The sequence below is a fragment of the Pipistrellus kuhlii genome, unplaced genomic scaffold (genome assembly GCF_014108245.1).
Source record: "Pipistrellus kuhlii isolate mPipKuh1 unplaced genomic scaffold, mPipKuh1.p scaffold_m20_p_9, whole genome shotgun sequence".
NCBI lineage: Eukaryota > Metazoa > Chordata > Mammalia > Chiroptera > Vespertilionidae > Pipistrellus > Pipistrellus kuhlii.
This window is the reverse complement of record NW_023425595.1, coordinates 23529096-23555677: the sequence shown is the minus strand read 5'-3', so window position 1 is coordinate 23555677 and position 26582 is coordinate 23529096. Positions and strand designations below refer to the sequence as shown.

Here is a 26582-nt window from a genome sequence, read left to right as displayed (position 1 = left end):
GACTCGGAGCTAGTCTGATCCTTTGCGCAGCCATTACACTTCATAGCTTCTTCTTCTTCTTTTTTTAATATATATTTTTATTGATTTTTTTTACAGAGAGGAAGGGAGAGAGACAGAGAGCCAGAAACGTCGATGAGAGAGAAACATTGACCAGCTGCCTCCTGCACAACCCCCACCGGGGATGTGCCCACAACCAATGTACATGCCCTTGACCAGAATTGAACCCAGGACCCTTCAGTCCGCAGGCTGATGCTCTACCACTGAGCCAAACTGGTTTCGGCTACTTCATAGCTTCTTGCCTAGGGCTGCCCCAGAGGCCGGTGTCCTCTCTGTTCACCAATAACCCAACAGAGAACAGTGCCTTTTTGCTCTTGGGGAATGGAACTTAATTGAAAATTACCAGTCAGGATGGAAGTAACCTGAGCCAGAGGAAACTGTCTGCCTGGCTTCTGCACTCTGTCTCCTGACAGCATCACCACCCGGTACCCAACAAGGTGAACCAATTGCACCTAAAATCCCAGCCCCGGGCTTCATGGGGAAGAAACCTGGATCCCCCTTCCCCTCTACATAGCGATGCATCTAAGGATGTTTCAAAAGAGGGACTCAAAGCAGGGCCTCATTGGCATTTATTCAAATTGTGCATAATTGAATACGTTATCTGTACCTAGAAAACCACATGGGGTACAGGCTCTCTAAAGAGGAAGTAATTTTCATTAACACAGTCTAAAACACCTACCTGATAATTGCCATGTGATAAACCTGATGTTGCAGACAAAGGTTTCTTATTCTTTCTAAAATTTTGTCCTCCCTTCCTCATTTCCTCCGTTCCTCCATCCCTCCCTTCTGTGTTGGATCTGTATGTCAAACATATGTCTATTCAGAAAGGCCAGGCTAGTGGTGGCTGGCGGGTAGTGGCCACTGTGTAGCCGTGGCAGAGGTCATGCTCCCTGTTACTACAGACAGCTCAGAGAAAGCCAATAACCTTGTCTCTCCTTCCTCAGAAGACTGCTCATTCTGTGCTTGCTGAGGAACATTCCACTTTTTAAATATATATATATGTAAATTATATATATTATTGATTTCTTACAAAGAGGAAGGGAGAGAGATAGAGAGTTAGAAACATCAATGAGAGAGAAACATCAATTAGCTGCCTCCTGCACATCCCCCACCGAGGATGTGCCCACAACCAAGGTACATGCCCTTGACCGGAATCAAACCTGGGACCCCTCAGTTCGCAGGCTGACGCTCTGTCCATTGAGCCAAACCTGTCTTGGCAACATTCCACTTTTAACTACATCTTCAACCCATATTTTTCCTCTAATTCCTTTCACTTAGCCCACAAACACTATCTTAAAAGAGGGGAGTGGGGAAGGGCTTCCAAGAACTAACCCTCCTTTGGTCACATTATCTTTCTAAAATGAAAACAGGAGCTTGTCACCCCCTTCCCAAAATGTCTGGTGGGGCAGTCTTGCCTTGGGATCAGCTCTTGGGGGGTTCTTCCATCTCTCCCCTGGCAACTCATCCTGATCATGCTTACCTCGCCCCGCCCCTGGCCCTGATCTGAGCTGGAAGGGCGTAGGCACAGGGGCCACAGCACTGTAAGATGAGTACCTCTTTCCAACATCTGTGAACTAGGGAAGTGGGAAGATAGATATTCTATTAATATGGAAAACTTTTTCTTTCTGTTGAAAAGAGGTTTGTTACATACATTTGTAATCCAGAGTAATATGCCAATATTGAGCCAATTAAAATCTTGCTAACACTCTTCCTTGGCAAATGTCACATTATGACCTAGTAATAATCGTGTTTCAGGTTTTAAGCTGCTAAATGGTCCTCAGGAGACCGCCAGCTACGGCCTCAGAGCAGGGCATGGCCTGCAGTTACACTGCGCCCCAAGCTTTGGAGAAACCTTTCAATCGAGACAGGCCTGCACCAGTGAGAAACCCTATCTTATTTTATTTCACTACTTATTGTAACCACCACATGAAAGGGTTGTCTGTTTGCATGGACGTGGTTGGATATGCATTTTGCCGTTTATGTCAGGAGCAGTGTCATGGGTGGTACCTGAGTTAAAAGGTGCCAGATTGTCAACATTTTCCAGTGGTATTTTGGTACCCTGTACAGTTTGAGAGTATGCAGTGAGTCCCTTGGTGATGCACTCCTTAATCCAGTTTTGCACTGTGAGTTCTCTCTGCAATCTTGACTCAGTTGGGGGGATAGACATTAGTGAGGCTGTTGGCTGCCCAGCCCGTGAGGTTGTAACCACGGCTCACTGTCCACCTGATGTCAGCATGCCTTTACTATAGGCAGGGCCTTCAGCGACGCCCACCAAGCAAGGCCTGCAGATCCACACCTGCAAAGAGTAGCTGAGCATGAACTTTCTCAGCAGATTCCCCAAGAATACTCAGGGTGGAATGCTTCTTTCTATCCCATTCATGTTCTCTAACTTGACCTTAGTCTCCGTTGATTTTAGGTTGAAAGTAGGTGGCGTTCAGTATCAGGGCAAAGAGCTAGGATGGAGCGAGCCCAATCCAGGGCAGGAGATAGCCAGGAACCTGCCAGTTCTGTCTGCATTTCAGGGACTGGGACCAGAAGGATCCTGTGATGGGACTCCCTCTTGGCTCAGGTAACATTGTTCTCTCCAGTGGAGACCTGGGTTCCACCTCAGGGTCACATGCTGATGAACAGGCATCCAGTCACTGGAGAAGCACACCTGGGTGGCAGGAGCCCCTAGGGACAAAAGAAAATAGCCTGGAAGTATGGGCCAGGTGTGCAGGAAGGAGTCACAGGCTGAAGGAAAGCTTTGTAGCCCCTGGCTCAGCTGCTTGTAGGGTGACCCTTTTGGCTCAGGTGTGCCCACTTTTTAGCTTCTCAATCCTCTTTTCCAGATTGTGACAATCTTGGCAAACATGTCGGTCCTGGAGCAGTGCGCCTCGGACATCATTCAGGAGAACGGTATGTGCTTTCAGCATGTGCATGTTGTATGGGTAATGTGACCATACAGAACTGCCGGCCTTTGTGTTTGTGTGAAGGCTACGTGGAGGCAATTTGTACATGTAGGTCTCCACAGTTGCATGAGCATGTATATGTGTGCTTATGTGTGCAGCTGGGCCAATGTGGAACTGTCTGCTTGCCTTCATGAGGCTTCAATTCCAGTGGGAGATAGTGAACAGGAGATAGAGAAAATCAGGTGATGGTAGTGATGTGAGGAAGATAAAGGGGGTAAGGGGTAAGATAGATAGACCCAAGGTAGGAGGTTGGCAGTTGCTATTTTCACTAGGATGGTGAAGAGAAGACAAAGATTTCATTATGATCCAAAGAGTAACAATCCATTCCTACCAAAGGATGTATTCCAACTTTCAATCACTCTGATCTGATTTGCCTTAGCCTCAGTAGAATGCTGAAGAGCTTGAGGAGTGGGGAACAGGTCAGGGTCCGCCAGATCCTCAATACCTAACCTGAGAGCATTGCTTTCACACTTTCTCCCCCTCCCACCTTGTGCTGGGTGTGTCACCATAGTCCATGTGAAATGGGCCAGGTTTCAGTGCCTGGGTCCTGTAGAAAGATGATGGGACCCCCTACCCCTTCACCTGGGAACAAAGTGAGGGCTTCCTGTGACTGGGAAATAAGGCAGCAATTAGCAATAGGTTGGAAACCAGAAAGGCTAATGAGCCCAGCAGTTGCTTCTGCTCTTGCTAAACCCCCTTTTCCCAGGTCGCCCTGTGGTTTAAACAAACGTACACATTCCGCATCCCCCATTGCTCTCTAACTAATTGAAAGATATCATTTCGTGTCCATTCTATGTGATGAGCTAATAATGAAAAACTTTCCTGAACCAGTTGGGAAGCTGGGAGCCCAAGGGGTCATTGTGGCCTATCCCTTCAGCACTTGGAGCCTTAAGTTCCAGTGGTCAACAGGAGTGTAATACAGAGGCCGTGGATTTGGGATTGGATGATCTGGCATCTGTAGAGGGTTGTATGGTTCATAAAGTTCTACGGATGGGCTCCATTAGTCAATAGTTATTGAGATCTACTATGTGCCTGGCGTTGTGCTAAACAAATAAACACAGACATCAATAAATTCTTGCCTTTGTCCTGGAGGAGATCACAATCTAGAAGGAGAGGCCAACTTAATAAGAGTGACAACATGACAAAAATGTGACATTCACAATAAGACAATGCAGTGGAGGGAGGGTAACGTAGCAGCTGATACCATAAAAACTGGAAACAGTGCTACTATTTACTAGCTGTATGACCTCTGTGCTTCCATCTGCAAAATGGGCACAATAGCAACATCTACCTCATAGGGCTGATGGGAGGAGAGCATGTGAGAAGTGTATACTGTCACAGAATGAGCACTATGCCAAGGGTATCTGCTCTTTCAGGAAACAGTGGCAGTCCCCATGGCCCAACTGAAGAAAGTTTGATGAAGAGACTATTTCCAAAAGTGGGCAGTACCTGAGGGATCCACAGTAATGATGACATTATTATGTTGCACAGGCTGAACTTTGAAAGGGGTCCTCTTCCCAGGGCCCACTTGACTCTGATGTCTCTTGCCCTGTAGTCTGGTGCTGTCATCTCTGTCCTGCCCGAAATTGTGTATGATGTTGGTGATGGGGGGCTGGAAGAAGGGCGGTGAGAGGTCAGATAAGTGCATGACCCTGAAAAGACACTTCCCTTCTCTCTGGGCCTCAAAGGGAATTATACTAAAACCAAATTCAAGACTTCTGGAGGTTTTAGGGGATCATGTACTTACTATGCATTTAACACGGTGTCAGACATGTAGTCATAAAGCTCAGTAATAGCATTTAAAATGTGAAAAAGAATGTCCTCCAGAGGTTCTTTCCAAGTGCAGTGACTTGGTACATGGAACCAGACACCCCGTGGCAGAAGGAGTAGAAGAGGTGGCCTTGTCTAGCTTCCTTCCAGTGTGTGATATCCCCTCAGTCTTTCTGACAGCCTCTACTCCAGCCCTGCAGCTATCCATCCAGCAGGCTCCTAGGAGAAGGCTCCCCACTGAGGTGGGTGCCAACTATTCATTGCCTCTTGTCCAGGAGTCCAGCTTATCATGGGCATGCTGTCTGAGAAGCCAAGATCTGGGACCCCTGCTGAGGTGGCAGCCTGTGAGCGAGTCCAGCAGAAGGCTGCAGTGACTCTGGCCCGTCTCAGCCGAGACCCGGATGTGGCACGGGAGGCAGTGCAGCTGAGCTGTAAGTGGTACTGGCTATAGTGGGAATGGAGTTGGGGGGTGGGAGAGCAGCCTCGATTTCGTGGTGGCAACAGAGGGCTGGCTGGGGTGAGCCCCACTCTCTGGGTGCTGAGAAATACTGGCATGGAGGCCCGGGGTGCAGCCTTTAGTCTATTAATAGCTTGTAATTGGGGCTGAAGCAAGACAGAGGAAGGGCTTAGGGAGGTTTTAATTGGCCAGAACAATGACTCACCTGCAGACTTCCTGTTAATCAGAACTCCATTTCTTCATTCAACTAACACATTTCCTCATTCAGTTATTCACTTACTCACTTATTTACTCATTTGTTCATTTACTCATCAATTCATCCTTTTATTTTTCATTCATTAGCATATTTATTACTTTATTTATTCACCATTAACTCATTTATGAATTCACTCATTCCTTCAGTTAGTCACTTATTTACCCAACAAATGCTGGGCTCTGTTCTGAGTGTTAGGGATATAACATCAACTATAGCATCGTCCTGACCATAGGCCCTTACACACCTATGGCGTGGCAGGTGTGAAAAGAAACATTTGCACTTGAATGTTATAGAGCAATGCTCAAAGCATGTCCATAGCACATTTGGTACACAAGGGAAGTAGCCCACATTCATCTGGGTGGGTCAGAGACTATTTTAGCAAGGAGGTGAGTCGTCAGCTGTGGTTTGAGGAGTTCTCCTGGTGTTAAGGTTGAGAAAGGACTCTCCAGGTAGAAACAGTACCATGCCTGTCCTCCAGGTAGGCAAGGTTGGCAAGAGGTGACCCAGAACGTGTCACATACCATTTATCACTACATTATAATGAGGTGGTTTTTTTAAGTTTGACAAAAGTCAGTTTGCACTGAAAAGCAGTTACTTATTTAACTTTTCTTCTCTGAAGGCCTAGGCTAGTGGTTGGCAAACTGTGGCTCTCGAGCCACATGCGGCTCTTTGGCCCCTTGAGTGTGGCTATTCCACAAAATACCACGTATTCTAATTAAGTTAATAACAATGTACCTACCTATATAGTTTAAGTTTAAAAAATTTGGCTCTCAAAAGAAATTTCAAACATTGTACTGTTGATATTTGGCTCTGTTGACTAATGAGTTTGCCTAGGCAACATTAATCTACTCAATCTGTATTTTTCTAAAGTTTCAGCTACGATACATATATATTTTTCTCTTTAAAAAATATGTTTTTTTTTAAAATTGATTTTTTAGAGAGAGAGGAAGGGAGAGGGATAGAGAGATAGAAACATCAATGAGAGAGAAACATTGATAGTCTGCCTCCAGCATGCCCCCTACTTGGGATTGAGCCCACAACCCGTACATGTGCCCTGACTGAGAATCAAACTGGTGACCTCCTGGTGCATGGGGTGAGGCTCAATCCACTGAGCAATACCAGCTGGGCAACAACACATTTTCTGATAGACAGCTGAGAAATAAAAGGTGCCGACAGTTCCACTGATAAAGATGCAAACAGTAAATGTGGCTCTGGTAAAATCAGAGGTACCTCCACAGAACTAGGTCTTTAGAGAGAGACCTATGCCACCTCGGCTACAGTTTTAACCAAGTTCAGTCCCAGCCAGGGTTCTGGCACTTAGGGGTTTGGTTTTGACACTGCAGCTCATCCTGGCCCTGAGGGTCTGGTCACACCTGAGGGAGCAGGTCTCCACCATAAGCTCCTCCAGGTGGGTTCATTCTCCTTTCCTGGCTGCTTGATGGGCTGACAGGAGCCCTGGGAACCACCTGCTTCCGCAGGCCCCACCTGGAGAGCTGTGTGAGAGAGAGTGGAGCACCCCTGGCTCAGGCTTGGCCAGGCTGGTCTCCACCCAAGGCTTGAGGCTTTCCATGTGTTTCATACAGGTATGTCCCGCCTCATTGAGCTCTGCCGATCGCCCTCCGAGAGGAACAGCAGTGATGCTGTGCTGGTGGCCTGCCTGGTGAGTTCTCAGTCTTTCCCCATTTTTCTCTCGGGTCAGGGTAGCTGGCTATGCCATGGTTGGCTTGCATAAGCCACGAAACTTCTCTGGGCTTTACCTTTTCTCCTTAAAATGGAGGTAAGAGTAATACTTGTTCACTTAATTCATAAAATTGTGAAGAGAATGATATGAAGTCATGTGTGTGAGAGGTGGGAGGCTGGGGAGCCACAAACCTTTAGGTTCTAGGGAATCTGAACAATGATCAAGACCGAGTGGCTGGCAGCGGGTTGCTGGGTGGTGTTAGTGATGTCACTGTGCTTGATGTACGTGGGAGCTAGGGTGTGGATGTCCCCTGCCTCTTCCAAACTGGCACAGTGAGAAAGCTTCCCTCCCCTCCTTGGAAGGAAGCATTGTGGCTTCAGTCCTTCACAGTGGGAATTCCATCCACCCTAAGCTCTGGAGGCCTCCCACTGCCTCCAGGCTGTGTCTTCCTGTCTAAGCCAGAGTGCTATGAGCCACCTGACACTATCCTTGTCCCTTGGCCCAAGCAAATACCCTTTCTACAGCTCTGCCAGCACCTCCTTCAAGGCTTAGATCAACACACCTCTCCTCCATGCAGCCTCCTGGGAGCTCTCCAGGCTCACGATAGGACCACACAGCATGCACCTGGGCCTGCCTGCGCGGATTTTTGTCTTCCTCAGTAGGAGGCAGGTTGAGCTCTCTGGTGTGCTGGGTGTTTTAAAGGGAGGCTCTTAGAATTCAAACACAGGCCAGCCTGATGTTGAAGACCTTGACTTTTGACCAAACCATCTTGTCTCCAGCCATGCTTTCTCCCCCATGCCTTATGGTCCTGATCTTGTTCCCTTGGCTCATGAGGGGAATTGAATTTCCCCCCTTCTAGCATGGGGCCTTCTTGTGGTCGGGATCCTTTTCCAGTTCTTTGCTTCTCCATAGGACTTTGGGTTTGGTGACTATTTCTGGCTCGGTTGATGAACTGATAAGACTTGGCCTCCCTCAGCACCCCCTGTTGGTGAGTGAGTGTGGTTTGGTTGCCAAAAGGGCTTCTCTATTTGAGTGCTGCCCCCCTGGCTGGTGAGACAGAGTTACTAGGTGCCTTGCCTGGTGGGTGGAGTTTGAGACTGCCTCTCTTGCGGGTCCTCAAGGTGTTCTTTCCAGCTTTAAAGGCTCCTTTCAGGGGGATGGAAGACATTTCAGTCATTGTTTCCCACATCTGCGAAAGTGGCAGCACAGATTGTCTCCTGCAAACAGGCTTGATTTTTCCTTAATGAAGCAGCTGTCAGTGGGCTGCTGGGCTTGTTAAATACTTACGTGTTTCCAGACTGTCTGTCTGGGAACGAGATCTTGAGATGAGTGGTTGTTAACTCTCCCGGCAAAGCAGAGGCTGAGAGAGAAAGGCTTTGGAAGGGTGGGAGGTCCATTAAGCCCCTGGGCCCCGAGGTGGTTTGGGTTCATGCCCTGTAGACTTTCTAGGGACCCTGGGTAACTATTTGCTTTTGTGTTTTTTTCAGGTCTGTTTCTAGTTCTCTCTCTTGTGTTTTGTTTTTGCTTTTCTGTCCTTCTAGAGGTTGTCTCCTCAGAAATTTTTCTCTCTCTCCTTCGCTCCCTTTCTCTCTTTCTTTTTATGCCTTCCAGAACTCTCTCTCCTTCTTTTCCTGACTCCTCATCTCCTCCTACCTCTCTCCTAAGCTTCCTGCCCCAGGGTGTGCTCTTTTTTTTCTTTTCTTTTGTCATTACTAGTCTGTCCTCTTTCCATCTCCCTTTCATGCATGGGTTCATTTTTTTTCATCAGTTCATCTTTGTCTCTTTTGATACTTTTTTTCTGTTGTCTCCTTTTCTCTGTCTCTGCTACTTCTACCTTATTTTTCTCTATATGGGTTTATTTTCTCTCTTTCTCTAGCTTTTCTTCCTTCTGTCTTTTTGCTTTATTTTCATTCCTGTTGATGTAAAATAGATCGATGGTCTCACCTCTTCTGCTGAAGATTCTGGCTTGTTTTTACTCAAGGGTAATGGGGTTATTTCTCTTTGTTGGATCAAGAGCAGTCAGAAAGTGTTATGGAATCAGCCTGAGGGAAATCATGCCCCAAGGGGAAATAGGAGATAATCTCCTGGAGCCTCCTTCCTGCCACTAGTGTCTCAGATCCTATCCATGGCACAGAAACACATGCCCCTCTTATCCCAGTGGACATGGCAGAGCTTGTTAGTCCCACAGCCAACTAAAGCCATCTTCTCCTTCCACTGACTTGGTCATTTCTCAGCCATAGGTTACCTCTCATGTCTAGGTAATAAGTTCTATGCCCTCCTTAAATGCAATATAAACTAGTGTCCTGGACTTGCTGCATCCTGCTGTGTGTGTGTAGGTATGAGAGCTCTGGAGTTGAACTTCTGTGTGATCTCAGGAAGGCCTTAGTGTACTTATTTCCAAATTGGAGATCATGATACTTACCTTGAGGTATCCTGTAAGGACCACTCCAGATATTGTCCCCTATTTTTGTTTCCCAGGGGAAGGACATCCTTAAACTCTCACCTTGTTTCCTGATGTGTACAGGTTCTAGAAGAGGGAAGGAATTCCTATTTATTGAGCACTTAGTATGCATTACTTCAGCTCCCTAATAAAGAGGTCTATATAGATACACAGCTCACATGAGCAGCTTCAGGTAGTTCTAGCAGTAGACTCAATTTTAAAGCACTTTATTTGATCCCTTTTCTCAGCAAACATTTATTGAGTCCCATGCCAGCCCCTGTTTTACCTGCTGCAAATACAGAAAAAACAAACCAAAAACAGAAAACAAGCTAACAGTCTGTACCCTTAATGAGCTCAGAGTGTAGTGTGGGAGATACACACTTAAAAGACAATTGCAGTCATGTATGAGAAGGTTAAGGTCAGTGCAGGGACTGTGCATGCACAGGGGAAGGAGGAACAGGGGAGGCTTCTTAGAGGAGATGACACTGGGACAGGCCATGGAGGATGAATGCAACTCTTGGCTAGAAACTTGTGGGAGGGATTTTATGTCATAGAAAGGAGCTGAGGAAAGGCACATGGGTGTGAAACAGGACAGCATATTCAGGAAAGTGAAACTCTCCATTTGTGAAGATGTGAGCAGTGATTTCATTCTGCTTGCACTTCTCTTTCCTATTCATCCACATCTTAGTGACAGAATCTTCACTTCCTTCAACTTTATGAGCTTCCTTCCTCTTTCTTTATTTCTTCCCTCTTCATCTCATAATGCTTTGCTCAGAACATAGTTGAATTTATGGATAAGTGAATAGCCCTTGCCATTCTAAGGTTCCTCTAAGGATCTGAAAGCATCTACTGATGGCCCTGGCAGTTCTTGTCTATAAGATGACCATATATTTCACTAAGTTGATCAGATCCTTAAAATGACGGGTATTGAAAACAACCAGGTTCCTGAGATGGCAGAAAAACAAAGATGGCAAGACCATTATTAAGATCATGAAGATTTTCTGATGACATCCACCATGGTGACCAAGGTGCAAATGAAACCAGGGGACCAAGTGATACGATTGCTATGATGATCAGGTGACAAAAGAACCAGATGACAACAGGTGTTAAGGTGACAATCAGCTCAAATTACCTGGTAAACAAGCCACTTCCTGAAATGCATCTCTCTGGGACTTGAAGAAAATACATGCACCTGAGCGGAGCCCAGTCCGACTCGTGTCACCTCTTCTGTTTTCTTCCCAGGCTGCTCTGCGTAGATTGGCTGGGGTCTGTCCTGAAGGCCTCCAGGACTCCGACTTCCAGCAACTGGTCCAGCCCCGGCTTGTGGACTCTTTCTTACTCTGCAGCAACATGGAGGAGAGTTTTGTGTAGCAAATGTGAGAGAGGAAAGACATTGGCCCCATTCTCTTGCCCTCTGAGTACACACTTGTGAACACACCTGAGTACATACCAGCCCCCTCACCTCATTATTTATACTTAATTTATTTTTTACATGAAGTGGACCTAGGGCTAAATATCCTAGCAACATCATCAGGCAGTCTGTGTTTCTTGGGAGTCTTTTTTGCTTTTATTTTTTGACTTCTGTGACTTTTCAGTTGCAGATGTTGAAATGCATAATGGCTAATATGACAGATTGTCATGGGTGATTTCACTCATCTTGCTTTCTCTACTCTCACTATGTAATATTGCCTCATTTTTTAAAACTTGGCAACCAAAGTATTATAACTACCTAGAATTTTTTTTAAAAGTAGATTTGCTCTTTTTAAAAGATTTTAAATGAAATTCATAGTTGGACGGAATATACTAGAAGGAAACTTATTCTTTAATAAATGAAATCATACTAAATTTGTCTTGGATTTTTCTGAATAAATTATGCCTTAGATTAACTTCTTGCTTCCCAAGGTTTTATGCAACAAAAATTTCCCACTGTTAAAACTGCATAGAGAATTGTATTTTTTTTTCCATAAGTACATAAATGGGTAAAGTTCTAAGTTAGTGGGAAATAAAAAATATTTCCAAATTCTCCAGAAACTCAGCTTCCCTTAGCTTTTTCACTTTTGTGTAACCTTGTGGTGAATAGTACCTCATCAAAGGTATACTTGAAAGTACAATAGTAGTGTGCTGGATGATGCAACCTTTGCGGTGGGGTTCAGGATCTGAAGGAGGGGCCGACGTACAAATGAAAATGCTATACAAGAAATATGAATTTAGAAGGCATTGGAGGCCAGATGGAGCCTTTTTTCTTGAAGAGACACACCGAAACTGGGTCCCATCTGCTTTTATTCAGTTTTTAAAAAGTATATATATTTTATTGATTTTGTACAGAGAGGAAGGGAGAGAGATAGAGAGTTAGAAACATCGATGAGAGAGAGTCCACGATCAGCTGCCTCTTGCACACCCCCTACTGGGGATATGCCCGCAACCAAGGTTCATGCCCTTGACCGGAATCAAACCCGGGACCTTTCAGTCCCCAAGGCAATGCTCTATCCATTGAGCCAAACCGGTTTCAGCTGCTTTTATTCAGTTTTAGATACACACCTTGCCCTCAGTCAAGCCCGGCAAACAGGTAGCAGACAGACCATCTCTAATGTCAATAAAGACCAGTAAAGATCAGGAAGGTCTAGTAAACATTTACTTGGAAGCTATCAGGTCAGGAAATTGCTTTGAGCCACCACTAACAACACGAATAATCAGTGCTTAGTGTCAGCCCTACTAAGGCTCAAGGTCCACTGGCCTTCAGCTTTCCTTGGTGCACTCTCATGATAGTATTGGCAAGTGGTGGCTTTCTGCAGCTGGAACTTGCAAGGAACTATTGGGAGGATTTCCTCTCGATTCCACATTCACTGACCTCATGCTGGTAGGTTGAAATTGGCAACAATGAGAATATTTACACCGTAGAAATTGGCAGATACTACAAAGCAGAGATTTAAAAAATATCCTCAACCAAGGGCATGCTAAGAGAGAGAGGGAGAGAGAGAGAGAGAGAGAGAGAGAGAGAGAGAGAGAGAGAGAGAGAGAGGAGGGGAGGGGAGGGGAGGGGAGGGGAGGGGAGGGGAGGGGGGAGGGGAGGGGAGGGAGGGAGGGGAGGGGAGGGGAGGGGAGGGGAGGGAGGGGAGGGGAGGGGAGGGGAAGGGAGGAGAGGAGAGGAGAGGAGAGGAGAGGAGAGGAGAGGAGAGGAGAGGAGAGGAGAGGAGAGGAGAGGAGAGGAGAGGGAAACATTAATGTGATGAAATCCTCAAACCACCCTGGTCCCCCTCAATTTTACAGTCTAGAGGTTGACTGTATGCTTGGCTATATCTGTGAGCAGCTTCTGGGCTTTCAGGAGCTGCCTTAGCCAGGCCCCAGGCCAAAGAATCCCACTCTAAGCTCAGAATAAGAGCCCTTCTTTAGTTCAGTGGCTTCCTTTGACGTTTGTCTCAGGATCAGTCCTAATGCTGATCCTATTTAATGACTGCCTTCTACATACAGTCATTTTTACCATGTATTATGCCTCATAATTTTCACATTTGCGAGTAATTAATATTCCCACTTATACCCTCCATTACAGATTAGGAAACTGAGGGCTAAGAGAAGTTAAGTAATTTTGCCAGAATCAAACAGCTATCAATAATTTGATGTGGGGAGTATATAAACCCACATGTCTCTGATTTCAGAGGCCAATTAGGAAGGAAGCAGGACCTTTGCACCAGACACTTCTAGAAGGTAAGTGTGGCTCTGGACCTATGTAGAACATTATCCTCCAGCAAACGTATCAGGGGATTCTATTCTGGGCCCAGGAAAGAAAAGTAAAAATAACTACTAAGTACTGGGTTACCTGTGAATTTGAACTGGAGGATGCTGGGTTAGTTGTCAGTAAGTCAATCCCTTTAGGAAAGTTATAAAGCAAAAATGGTTTAAACAAATAGGAGCTCTGTAGCCTATCCTGGTTTGAATCTTGGCTCTGCACTTACTAACGATGTGACTTCGGGCAAAGTACATAACCACTCTGTGTCTCAGTTTCCTCATCTCTAGGATGGGATTAAGGATATTGCCTTAATCATAGAGTTGTGAGAATTCAGTACACTAATACATGGGAAAGGCTAGAATAGTCTCTGATGACAAGTGCATAAAAAAATGTGGCTATGAAGCCAACCAAATCTTATTTTTGCATCTCTTTAGGTTGCTTGGTTCTTCTTGATGGTGCCTCAAATATAGACTCATAGTGTGTTAGAAACGAAGTCTTATTCTTTGAGGAATGGAGAGGCTATCCCATCCATATCTACACCCCACACTCAGGAGTAATGAGTCTTGCCTAGAATTATACAGGTAATTAATGGAAAGGCTGGGATTTGGATCAAAGAAGTAACTACTACTCCCTATAGCTGCCATTTTTTTAAAAGCATCTGCTCTGGCTGGGAACTGTAACATACACCGTTTCATTCAACTTCTAAAATGACAATGCTGAGTTATTATCAATTCCTTTTTACAAGCAAGAAAACTGAGGTTCAAAGAGACTCTCCATTTTACCCCAAATCTCACAACTGGTAATGGAAGACCAGGATTTGACTCCAAAATCTGTGATCCTTCCACTTTGGTAAACACAGTATTTGACAAATGTATGTATAAGCCCAACACCATGCTTGAACTTAAAAATAGTATCATAGCACTTTGGCAAATTCTGAACTTCCTTTTTATTTGAAAACAAAAACAAAAACAAAAAACAACCCTACACATTTGAATTTTAATTATCTGATTTTAAGAACTGATACCAACCTTTAGTTATTCATTTGTTAAAATTGCAGTAACAGACATGGAGATTACTTCAGGGAGAAAGGATAGGAATAAAACAATGACATATAAAAAATAATCAAAATAAAAATCCTATATAGTTTAGGATCAATACCATGAAAATCTCTAAAATAGGTACTCCTTAGTCTAGTTTCAGAGTAGAGCCTCAAAGACAAATCCAAATCAATTGCGAATGTTATCAGCTCCGTTTTAAAATCAATACCAGTCTTTGGGAACAATTGTTTTAAAACTGTCTTTTTTTGTTAGAAGTATCTGATGGTCCCTTTGTAGGGATTCCATTTATATCCACAATATTATAGCATCCTTCCCCATGAATTTTATTCATGGTTTATCATACAGCTTTTGGGGTTATTCATGACTGACAGCAGAAATGAGAGGATGTGTATGTGTGTGTGTAAGACTTGAGGCCCTCAAGGGAAACTATAGAGTCCAAATAGAAGTTCTTAGAAAAATCCATAAAAAGCTATTTGTATATTTTGAAATTTTGGGATTATATAAAAACAAGAATCTTGTCAATTTATCTACAGCATTTATATGGCATTGAAAACAAAGTCAATGGCCTCTCTCTTCTCCACCCCGAGACTTCATCATTCCCACCACAGGCTTTTCCCACTGTCATACTTTAATGCAGAATCATTTCTCAGTTTGGTGCATGCGGTATAATGGGGATGACTGCTGGGACAGGGGAGTCAGGCTCTTGGAGTTTCTGCCCTTAGGGAAGGCGGAGAGAGGGAAGCTTTCAGGGCATTTCAGCCCCATTTTCCAGGCTGCTTCCAGTGTGTGTGCTTTCTGCTGAATCTATGTGTGCCTTGAAGTAGGAGATGGCAGGAGGCACATGATCATTTTTACCAGTCCTTGAAAAATTTAGTCTTTAGATTGCACACATGTTAAAATTTAATAATAAACTTACCTAAACTTCTAAAGTTAAAAGTTCATCTGGGGAATTTCATGTGGTTTGTCATAAATGCTTCATATGACCCATTTCGAGGTCCTTCCTGCCTCCCATAGGGGTGGCACTTTCCTTTTGGAGGGAATTAACAAAATTTGAACATGACATTGCAAAGACCCATGCAGCAGACAAAAAAAGTAGAGATCTTTCCTTAAAGCTCATATCCAACCTCGTTTCCCACATCCAGAAGACAAAGCTCATCTGATTTCCCAGCATTTTCCTCAAGGGCCTAGTATTTGGAAGTGACATGCGGCTCTTCCATAGGGATTCTTCAGAGAGTGATAGCAATGGAGGGACACAAAAGCAGAAGGTGCTCACTGGTGCCAGAGGTGACGCCATCCAACTGGAAGAAAATGACCCTGAGCCAAAGCAGTCAATACCTCTTCTTCTGAGGCTCCTTCTCAGGAAGGCTCCCATCACACCATCCATGCTGGTGACTCTGAGTCAAATGACCAGTGGACCTTTTTACTTTTACTAAGAATTTGCCCAGGATGGCCATCTCCTTGTCTATCTCTTGGCACCTGAGTTTGACAGCTTTATGGAGTACTTGCACGTGCTGGTGGGCCTTCCTCTCCTCCCCGCTGTTGGCTACATGAGCCCACCTCAGCTGTGCTGTATCTTCCACCTTTAAGATCAAGACATTCTTCACCTTACTGAATCCCAGGTCAGCCATGGATGAAACCCTGGCCAGGGGCGATCCCAGATAAGCAGGCGAGGTTCTGGGCTGTGCACTTGCAAGAATGTCTGTGAGTCTTTTTATAGCTTTCAGGTTACTATTTAACTCCCCTTTGCAAGGTTGGCTGCTCACCGTGACTTGTGATAAAAAAAAGTATTGGGGTCAACCTCCTGGCCCAAAGGCCTGTCCAGGAGACTCAGGGAGTGGGGCACACACCTCATCTTCAGCTTTGCCTTCCTCCCACATATCTCGCAGGCTGGAGATATGCAGCTGTCATCCAGGGCTTTCTCAAACCAAACTTCAACTTTTAGTGCTTATTCATCTCTTCAAACATCTTCCTTCTCTTCTTTGTTGCTTAGTGATATTCCCCAATAGTTAAGTGGCTCTCCTCGTGCTGCCCGAAATGTCCTCAACAATAAAAACTGCTGAGGCCTGAAATTATAAGATTGCAGGGTCACAAAATACACTTGAAGGTCCAGGGGGTCGTGGCAAGGCCTGGAACCAGAGAGCTCCCAGAGTCTAAGACTAAGACTCATTTGTCTGTTATTATTCACAAAATAAATGACATTTTAAACTTTGTCATATTTCTAATTTTAGTGTAGAGAAGATAGCTATACATTCATATAGTGAAGTACTATACATGAACTAGTATACTAGCAAATTTGTCTCATTAATACAACTCGAGAATAGATTTCTAGATAAAAAAGTTACAAAGGATACATATACTATAATACCACATTTATAAAATTGTTATGCACACAATAATATATGTTTGTGGAAAAAATCAAATGTAGTAAAAGTATTAATACATGGATAGTGCTATGGGCTGAGCTTTTGTCCTTCTAAATTCATATGTTAAAGTCCTAAGCCCCAGTACCTCAGAACACGACCTTATTTAGAAGTGGAGTAATTGCAGGTGTAATTTTTAAAGATGGATTCACACTGGAGTATGGTGGGTCCCTAATCCAATATGACTGGTGTCCTTATCAAAAGCGGACACATGGACACAGAGACATGCACACAGGGAGGACACCATATGCTGCCACAGCCAAGGAACTACCAGAAGCTGGGATGCCTGAGTGATATCCAGCATCTAGAAGGGTTCAGGAATCTGAAGAAAAGCTGCGTGTAAATTAATAAAGAGGCTAGAGAAGAAATATGAATTTCAAAGGCATTTTGGGGAGCCAGAGGAAGCTTAGCTGTAGGAGCTAAGTTCTCCCTATCTCCGGGCCCAGGGCTCTTTTTATTCCCACCTGCACTATAGCAAAGTAGATATACATATCAAAGGTAAGGTTTAATATACAGTAGGCATTGTTAGGTTGGGTGAAATGCCCTGGGTTGTTCAGCTGTTTGGCCAGCAGGAGGCAATAACATGTAAATTGAAATGCCCTTGCTGTCTGGTAACAGGCAATAATATATGCAGATCTTCAGGTTTGGGGAAATGCTTTTGGCTATTCTAGTAGGCAATAACATGTATTCAGCCCTGATGAACATAAGCCCATCAACCTTTTGAGGACTTCTTGCATTTATTATGACATGCTGGAATTAGCTTCCAGCACTGGGAGAGTCTTGAAACAGATGCTGCCCTAGTGCCTTCAGAGGGAGCATGACTTTGTCCTCACCTTGATCTCTAACATCCAGCCTCCTGTAAGATAATACATTTTGGTTGTTTAAATTATTCAATCTGTGGGACTTCATTATGGCAACCCCAGAAGACTAATACAAGCAGAAAAGACACACATGAACTTTAAGATAAAGCTTATCCTGGGGCATGGATTGAGGAAGCATATACGAGACCTTTATTTCATCTATAATAATAAAAGCATAATATGCTAATTAGACCAGATAGCCAAACAACCTTCCCGACGTCCTTCTGGATGAAGCTGCATTGGTGGGGGCAGAGATGGTTAGAGGCAATTGGGCAGGCAGGTGAGCAGTTAGGGGTAATCAGGCAGGCAGGTGAGAGGTTAGGGGTGATCAGGTAGGCAGGCAGAGTGGTTAGGGATAATGAGTCAGGCAGGCATGCAAGCTGTTAGGAACTAGCAGTCCCGGATTGCAAGTGGAATGTCCAACTGCTGGTTTAGGCCCAATCCCACAGGCCTAAACCAGCAGTCAGACATCCCTAGAGGGCTCCCAGATTGCAAGGGTGCAGGCTAGGATGAGGGGTCTCCCCATGCCCATGCATGAATTTTGAGTACTGAGCCTCTAGTTAATAATAAAAAGATCTGGTCCTAGTGGGTTTGTCTCAGTGGATAGAGCATCAGCCTGTGGACTGAAGGGTCCCAGGTTTGATTCTGGTCAAGGGCACATGCTTGAGTTGTGGGATAAATCCCCAGTTGGGGGTGTTCAGGAGGCAACCAATCAATGATTCTCTCTTATCATTGATGTTTCTATCTCTCTCTCCCTCTCCCTCTCCCTTCCTCTCTGAAATTAATAAAAATATATTTTAAATAAAGATCTGTAGTATGTAATAACAACTAGCAAAATGTTAGTAGTTGTTAAATCTGGGTAGTAAATATATGGCACTTGTATATTTATTCTCTGTACTTTGCTTCATATGTGAAGAATCCCAAAAAGAATCCCTAAGTTATTCAGGAGAGGGTTTCAGCACACCCAAAGCATGGTATGTTTTCTCTGGTTGTTGACTAAATGCACAATAAACCTAAAGCCCAGCCTCATCTTCAGTTACAAAGGGCGAGCCTGCTGCATCAGTGACTGAAGATGCTGAGAATCATTCCAGATGGTCTATGCAGAGAACACCAGGTAGCTGGCCTGGACTAGATTCATTTTAGAAGCAGCTACTTTATTCACTTGTTCAGCCCTCATCGCTTCTATATAGTGGAGACTGCATCATTCATTCAACTTTGGGGTTGAGATATAAGATCAGAATTTTACCTGTTAGAGGTGAGTAGATCCTTATGAAAAATATTGTCTGATCCTTAAGAAAAATATTATCTCCTGTTTAAAGACAGGTCTCCAGGGCAGTGGGTAATGTAATTTGATGTGTTAATACTCAACCTAGAGAGACTCAGGAATTCATACTGACATCTGCTGGACCCTTTGAATACTCCCTGGTCTAAGTTAGAACCAGAATTCTGGAGCAGAACTCCCCGAAGTCACTTCTCTGCCCTGGGCGGGTCTGGCAGCATGCTGAGATATGCAACTTGAAATCAAATTTAAGATATTTTGCTCACTGCAGACATTTAGCATAATACACTCATGGCAGAATGAGGCAGGGCACGTAGGCTGTAATTAACAATCACTATTCTATGACAGTCTCGGCAACACAAATGCCAATTTGCTTGTCAAATTCCAAAGAGCGTGTAAGGGGCCATGTGGTAACCATACAAAATAGTGCTTGTTTTCAGGGCTCAACTCAGCAATTGCTCTGTCCTTGTGCAGCAGAAAAAAAAAAAAATCTTGTTAGATTTTGGTCGACTGGGCTCTAGATGTACTTAGTGAGTTCACAGCTTAGACTGTCCAGCATCACATTTCAATCCCACTGGTTTCCATGGATCCTTAGGGGAGTCAGTGAGTATGTAAATGAACCAGGAAGAGGCAGTTCAAACCTAGTTCTCTTGCTTTGGGGCATGCTGATACAAGCCGGTTGAAAGCTCTAATTGTCATTAGACTTTGTTGTTGCTTAATAAAGACAAGAAAGTGAATTATTATCTAATATCTACAGTTTATTTTACAGAATTTTTTTTTCTAAGAGTGGGATTACCTTTAAAAAAATAATGGAAACTATCTAACAAATCTCTCGGGGCATGAATTTTGAATGCTATCTTTGTAGATAATAATGAAATTACTTTTTTTTTTTTCTGGAAAAGGAACTATTGATCATAACAAATAACTATTTTTTCATCTTTTCCAACCTATGCCTTCCCAATATAAGAAAGTGTTGATGATGAGAGTTGAAATTGGATTGTAAAGCAAATTTCACTCCTATTTGTCTATTGTGAGATAAACGTCAACTCTTAGATTCTTTCTGTTTAGGAGACAGGATTAAGGAAGGAGATAAGCATTTGTTAAAGTGCTAGACACTTTACATTCCTTCTTACATTTCATTCTTAATAGCTATTATTATGCACACTTTACATTTGAGCAACTTTGTGTCAAAGAAGTTAAATTTTATCCCAAATTTAATGACTAGTAACTAGCAGACCTGTAATAGGAACCTGGTTTTGTCTGACTTGACACCCCACTCTCTCTCCCTGTATAATATTGCTTACTTGCTATCATAATTGTTGTATGTAAATAACCTGATTCTACTTAGGTCTCTTTTGTGTGCCTAGGCAATAGAAAATAGCTATAATTCCAGCATTCAGAGATGAATCTCTGCTCTGTGCTCCAACGTGAGAGAGAATCAGAAAGCAAAAGTGGCAGAATGATCAGTGAGTAAAGGCAACAAAGGTGGAGCTTTAGTTTTACAGCCATGATAGGCAAGGATCCAAGAAACATGGGACAGTGGGAGGACCCTTCCCAGCCCAGCATGACTGAGGAGACCTGGCCCACACCCCCAAAACATTTTGGTGGGTCCTAGCACCTCAGAAAGTGAGAGAAAGAGGGTAAGAGAGAGAAAGAGAGAGAGAGAGAGAGAGAGAGAGAGAGAGAGAGAGAGAGAGAGAGAGAGAGAGAGAGAGAGAGAATGAGTTCAAAGAGGGGGTAGCTTGTCCTTCCCTTGGAGAATTCATCTTGCAGAAGAAAAATCTCTTGGAAGTTCCATTTCTAGCAGTGTGCCAGATACGAGGTACTCTGACTGGCCGCCACTGAAAACAGTGAATAAATTATAGACAACATCTTATTAAAGGCTCTAATGAGCTGGCAAGAGAATAAGAAGCTATGAACCAAGGGAAAGTAGGAACCAAAGAGGCAGGCTTTACCAGGAGGGCATTTGCTAAAGCAGATGAAAAGGAGCTATAGCTTTCAGAGCCTTGCATGGTATTGCTGAATGGAAACTAAATCCAGAGCCTGCCTGAAGTGGAACCTGCCAGCAAAAAGTTGAGGCTCTAGTCTAAAGGATTGCATTCTCAGGATAAGAGTGAGCTAGAAATAAGCCCAAATCTCCCCAGGAGGGAGAAAAGAAGACTGCCTGCCTGGATTCTTGGCGCCAATACAGAGGGAAATTTGTGCTACAAGATGGCTTTCATATGAATTGCAGCTGCCTGATTTCATGTTATTTTGGAGATTAAGAAAAAAACCTGTAGGACATGGGTTTTAATTAAAGTGGTCATTTAATCAGATAAGAATACAATTTTCTCTCAATATCCTCAAAGCATTTCCACAGAAAAATTCCAAAATATATAAATTCAGAAAAAAAAGCATGTGAAACAAAAAGAAGTAAAGCATTTAGAGAAAGGCTAGAAGAAAAAAGAAATAGAAGAATTAGATCTACATTGAATATAGAGAATTTGATCATTACATAAAGAATATAAGTAAGGTATTTAATTTTTAGACAAATAAAGATAATTCACAATATTTGAAAAGAACAACACTGGATTTAAAATAAGAGCAATAAAATTTCTAAAAATAATAAAAAATAAAGTAATGAAAAGAATTAAAACCATTCAATGGATGGTTTTATAAGCAGATTAGAAGAAGCTGAGTAGCAAATTGATGATCTAGCAGATATATCTGGGAAAAATTATACATCTGAGAGTCTCTCATGAAAAGTATGAAAGAGAGGTTATGGAAAGTTACAGTCAATAGGTTCAACATATGTTAACTGGAATTCCAGGGGAGGAAGAGAGAATGGGGCAATGATCATATTTAAAGATATCAGGGCTCAAAATTTCCCAACACTGATAAAAGACAGCACAGTGTATCCTAGCAGGACAAATAAAAAGAAATACACATATTTTGTATAGGTATGTAAAAGTGAAACCATAGAACATTAAAGAGAAAGATAAGATCTCAATGGTAGGCAGAGAAAATATTACTTTAAAAATTGCAGTTTTTGCTGGTTTCTTAACAGCAAAAATGAAATCCACAGTGGAGTGATATTTTAATATTCTATTGCTGTCATAACAAGTGACCACTAGTTTAACAACTTAAGATAACACAAAGGTATAATTTCACAGTTCTTTGAGTCAGAAGTCCAATGAATTTCTGTGCTCTGAGGGTTACAAGATTGAAAACAAACTGTCATCACACTGGTCTCTTTTTGGGAAGAAACCATTTCCAAATTCATTGGGGTTGTTTCTATAATCCATTTCCAAGTATCTGTAGGACAAGAGTTAATTTTATCCTAAGAAGCATATTATTTATATTTTTAGAGAAGGGACTAAAATAAGTTAAAATTAAGACCTGTCTAGAGTGAGATAAAAATAGGTTCAAAGTTATTTGTCTATAAAAAGGTGGAGTCCATAGTCTCATGGTAAATACACGGTATGGCCTTTTGTGTCACAGGAAAAGAGAAATGTCACATATCTTTACATCATTCGTGAGGGGATGAGAGACCCCAATACTAACAGAAGAAAGGATGAGATATCAGGAACCCTCCTCTTCAATGAAACATCATCTGATGTTCTTCAAGGCTCACTATGATATTTTAAGGCTAGATGCAAGCACTTTCAGACACATTTATACTATTAAGAGAAGAGGGGGAAAAAACACAGTTTTACCATGTACCACACTAAACCAAGGCCAAAAGCAGATGAACATCTTGCCATTGTTCATCCAAGAGATATCATCAGGGCTCTCATTAAAGTAAGACGTTTATGAGACAGATTGGGTATCTCCCTTGCACCAGTAGAAAATCCATATAATGTGCCAATAAATCATTTCTTGGATTTTTTTTTCCAATTAAGAGAAAGTGAGATGTCACAGTTATTACATCAATGATATGGAATTTTGGAATACTGTAAGGTAAGTACCCTTAAAAGGAATATTGACAATTCTTCATTATGAGACTACACCCAGGTCAGTCTAGATAGAATCTAGATAAGAGACAATTTTTAAAAGGCTTTATTAAAATACAAAGAAGCCCTTGTCCAGCCTTTATTTGGGAAACATATATATTAGAACAAAAGTTTGGAGTTGGCTCCTGCTTCAAGGAGAGATACAATGCTCATTCACAGGGAGTGTGCCAAGTAAGGTATGTGGACAACAGTCATCCAGGAAGCATTGATACAGACAAAGACAGCTGTGAAATCATACTGTCCAGCTGTTCCTTAGGAAGGAGTAAAGGTAGCCTTCATTTTCTAGATCTTGTTCTGATCAACATTTTAAATTACAAATTGAAAGAATAGGTCACGTTTGCAGTCACTTTTGGCCAGGGATGGGATTCAGTCAATGCATAACATGATGTAATCTCAAAAAGCTCCTTTGCACATTTTTTCAACATCGGAATGTCAGAGACACACATCAGAACAGAAACTTTTAAATATGCCTTAGGAACTGCACTGGGCTTCATAGGGATCTGTTAGCAATTTTCAGATCATTTATTGTTACATGTCTTTAATTAAGTAGAGACTTCCTGGTCATATCTATAATATGTGAGGGATAGATCATTAAATTTTATAAGAAATGAGCTAAGTAGAAGCTTTTTGAAATGGGTGGAACTAAGAGCTAGAAGAAGACCAATATACAGGGCTGGGCAAAAGTAAGCATGACTATGCAAAACAGAGTTTATTCTTGTAGTACTAATTATTATATTACTGGAGGCCCAATGCACAAAATTCGTGCAAAAGTAGGCCTTCCTTCCCCTGTCTGCTGGCACCCGGGACCAAGCTTCCCTCACAGAGGGAGGTCCCGCCCACCTGCTGCAGCCCACCTATTGGTGGCCTGGGCCTCGCTCTGCAGGGCAATCATGGGGTGATGATGGGCCCTCGACCAATCGCATCGCACCCACTATGGCTGGCCTGGTGCCAGTGTGTGATATAGCGTGGTCCCAGATGGCTGTCCAAATGCTCTATTTGCATATCACACTTTTATTATATAGGATTTATTTGTTTGTAACTATAAACCTACTTTTGCCCACCTCTGAATTTCCTACGTACTTTGGTTGCTATTGCAGACTGTATTAAAATCCCATGTCCAACTTACAAGTTATCTCAATATACAGATCTTTTTGGTATGAGTCCACTGTCACAGGTGCCATGATTAGTGGAGCAATGGGATGTGCCAGCACATACAGCAAATAGGACCTTTTCTGAACAGTGGTTATGGAAGCTGAGATGTAAGGTTATAATGACAGATATATTCTATGATTTTTTTTTTTTTTGTATAGCTTTAGTTTCTTGGAAAAAAAAAAAGAAAGCTATTTGAAAGTAAGAATTACCTTCAATACCTATATTACTAACTTCAAATTGGCACAGAAAGTGTAACATCCGTTAATCATAGAGCGATATAAGGTAATCTGCAATTTTTACATTTTTGCATTCATTTGAATCTGAATTCCTAGTGATAAAATATCCCAATTAACTAGCAGCCACTGCTTGTGAAACAATGAGTCTCTACTCAGTATGTCAACAATTTTGTCTTCAAAGGTATAGCTATTTCATTAGCAGTTATTTTTATATCAATACTGCAATACTTTTCCCTTCCAGGTGCTCAAACATTCATAAATACCTACTTATCCTTTTGGAATGGGTACTTTGATTAAATCTTTGTCTATTGTATATTAAAGTAACCTATTGAATATTCCATTAGCCACAATTTTGAGATGATATGGCTTTTGCTGCATGCTGTGAGCCTTCATTTGAGGCACTAATGTCTCTTTTTCTAATCTGTGATCAAATGGACAAAGTCTATCAACTGTATTCAGGCACTTACCATGCAATGCTTGTGGCTTCTCCATTCTCTAGAGGCCTTTTTCTTCTAGCAGCTGTGACATGGTGCTCCTTTTCTCCATCCACAGCTGTTTGGAATTCCTAGTGTCTTTTGGATTTTGTTTTTTTCTTCAGACCTCTCTTGGAAATCCCTTCATTAGCAGTGGTGAGGAAGATCCGACTGTGAAGTGTTTATAATGGATCAAATAAACCTTTGAACAGCATCCCACATGACATCTTCTTGTCTTTCTTTGTGTTCAAATCACCATCATTGTTCAGTTCCATGGGAATCAAAGCTATGCCCATATATATCTAAGATTTGTGACTTTCCAAAAATCAAAAAGCAATGTTTCCATATTATAAATCAGATTGTTTTTTTACGCCAACCCCAGCTTTGATTCCATGGCATGTTCCGGTACATGACAGCTCACTGTTACCAAGGAAGGTTTTCATTGCAAATATCCCCCCTACAGAAGTTCACTCTTCTTTCTATCCTCATGCTTCTTCCAAATAGAATTAGATTGGCCAAGTCAGGGCCACATTCCACAGTTCCTGGGGGCCACTGTTCACACGGTAGCATAGCTACATGGTGCACCCCTAAGGTTTTCCTATACCGCATCCTTGGGCCAAATTGTTGACTGTATGCATACATTTCTGCAAATCATTATGGTTATTTTGTAATCCTGAGGTCTTCAAGAGGGGTGATCTGGATTTTCATAGCTTTTTCATTCTTTTGAAACCCTTCACTAAAGATTTATATATGTGTATGTTTTTCATGAAATGGAAGTCTTTATATCAGATGGCCTGGATGATTTTTCATATCCAAATTGTCCTATGCTCCTGTAGTCACCTTCATCTCAGATGGTGACAAATCCTTGTTCTAAGAACTCAGGCTGAAAGGCTTCCATTGATATCTATTTTTCCTTTTTCTCACAACCCCTACCAAGTTTAACAGCAGATCCACTCATCTACAACTTCCATTTGGACATACATCTTTCTTAATTCTTCTGGGCATAGTTTTCCTTACTGCTTCCATGAGAAAACTTTGTAATTCACATCTGACACAGATTGTTTGAGAGCTGAGTTTAGCTAATATTTAAAGAAAAAGTAAGTGCTAAAACTATTCCAATCCAGAATAGTTTTCAACATGGAAATGTTGAAATTTATTTTAAAAAATCAATATAGCATTAATACAAAATCTGTCCCTGGAGCCTTGAACCCACAGCTGAGGGCATACATCCTAGGTGGGGTCCCATCTCAGTTCTAGAAAGCCTTGTGTGGGGACTTCTGAAACTCTTAGAGGTACCTCCTACTTGGACATGGTTCTTTGATTAAAAAAAAATCTAGTCTGACAATATTAATGTTTAAAAACACTTGGTCTACTTACATTTATTGTAACTATTCATTTCTACCACTTTATTTTGTGCTTTCTATGTGTCTTTTATTTCTGTTATTCTTCTTGCCTTTCTTTTCTGAATTGAGTATTTCCTCCCTTTTTGCATTTTCATCTTTATTTATTTCTCTTTGTTTATGGGTTAGTTACCCTAGAAATGGACCATGAATATTTAACATGTTAAAGTAAAAAAATGAACAACATGTTTACCACCCTTGAAAACATTACAAGGACCTTAACTTCAATCAGTTCTTGACAGAAGTTGTTGGGCATATTTTGGTATATTTATCCATGTGTATTTTTTAACCCATATGATATTATCATATTACTTCATATAGCTAAAATTTATTTAGATCCACTTTCTTTATTCCTACTGGCATCTCAAACATTTCA

The 26582-nt window shown here is 42.3% G+C and overlaps 1 protein-coding gene across 2 annotated transcripts in view; it reads left to right on the top strand.

Moving 5' to 3' along the window:
* Nucleotides 1–11620, top strand: part of INSC (INSC spindle orientation adaptor protein) — a 125089-nt gene extending 113469 nt beyond the window's left edge. The window contains exons 10-13 of one of the 2 annotated variants that reach the window (XM_036427816.2): nucleotides 2889–2955; nucleotides 5054–5209; nucleotides 7075–7151; nucleotides 10855–11620. In XM_036427816.2, coding sequence (XP_036283709.1) covers nucleotides 2889–2955; nucleotides 5054–5209; nucleotides 7075–7151; nucleotides 10855–10983 — 429 coding nt within the window. In that variant the 3' untranslated portion in view covers nucleotides 10984–11620. The remainder of the gene's footprint in view (nucleotides 1–2888; nucleotides 2956–5053; nucleotides 5210–7074; nucleotides 7152–10854) is intronic. The other variant, XM_036427817.2, reaches the window with a different exon arrangement.
* Nucleotides 11621–26582: the final 14962 nt, after the last annotated feature.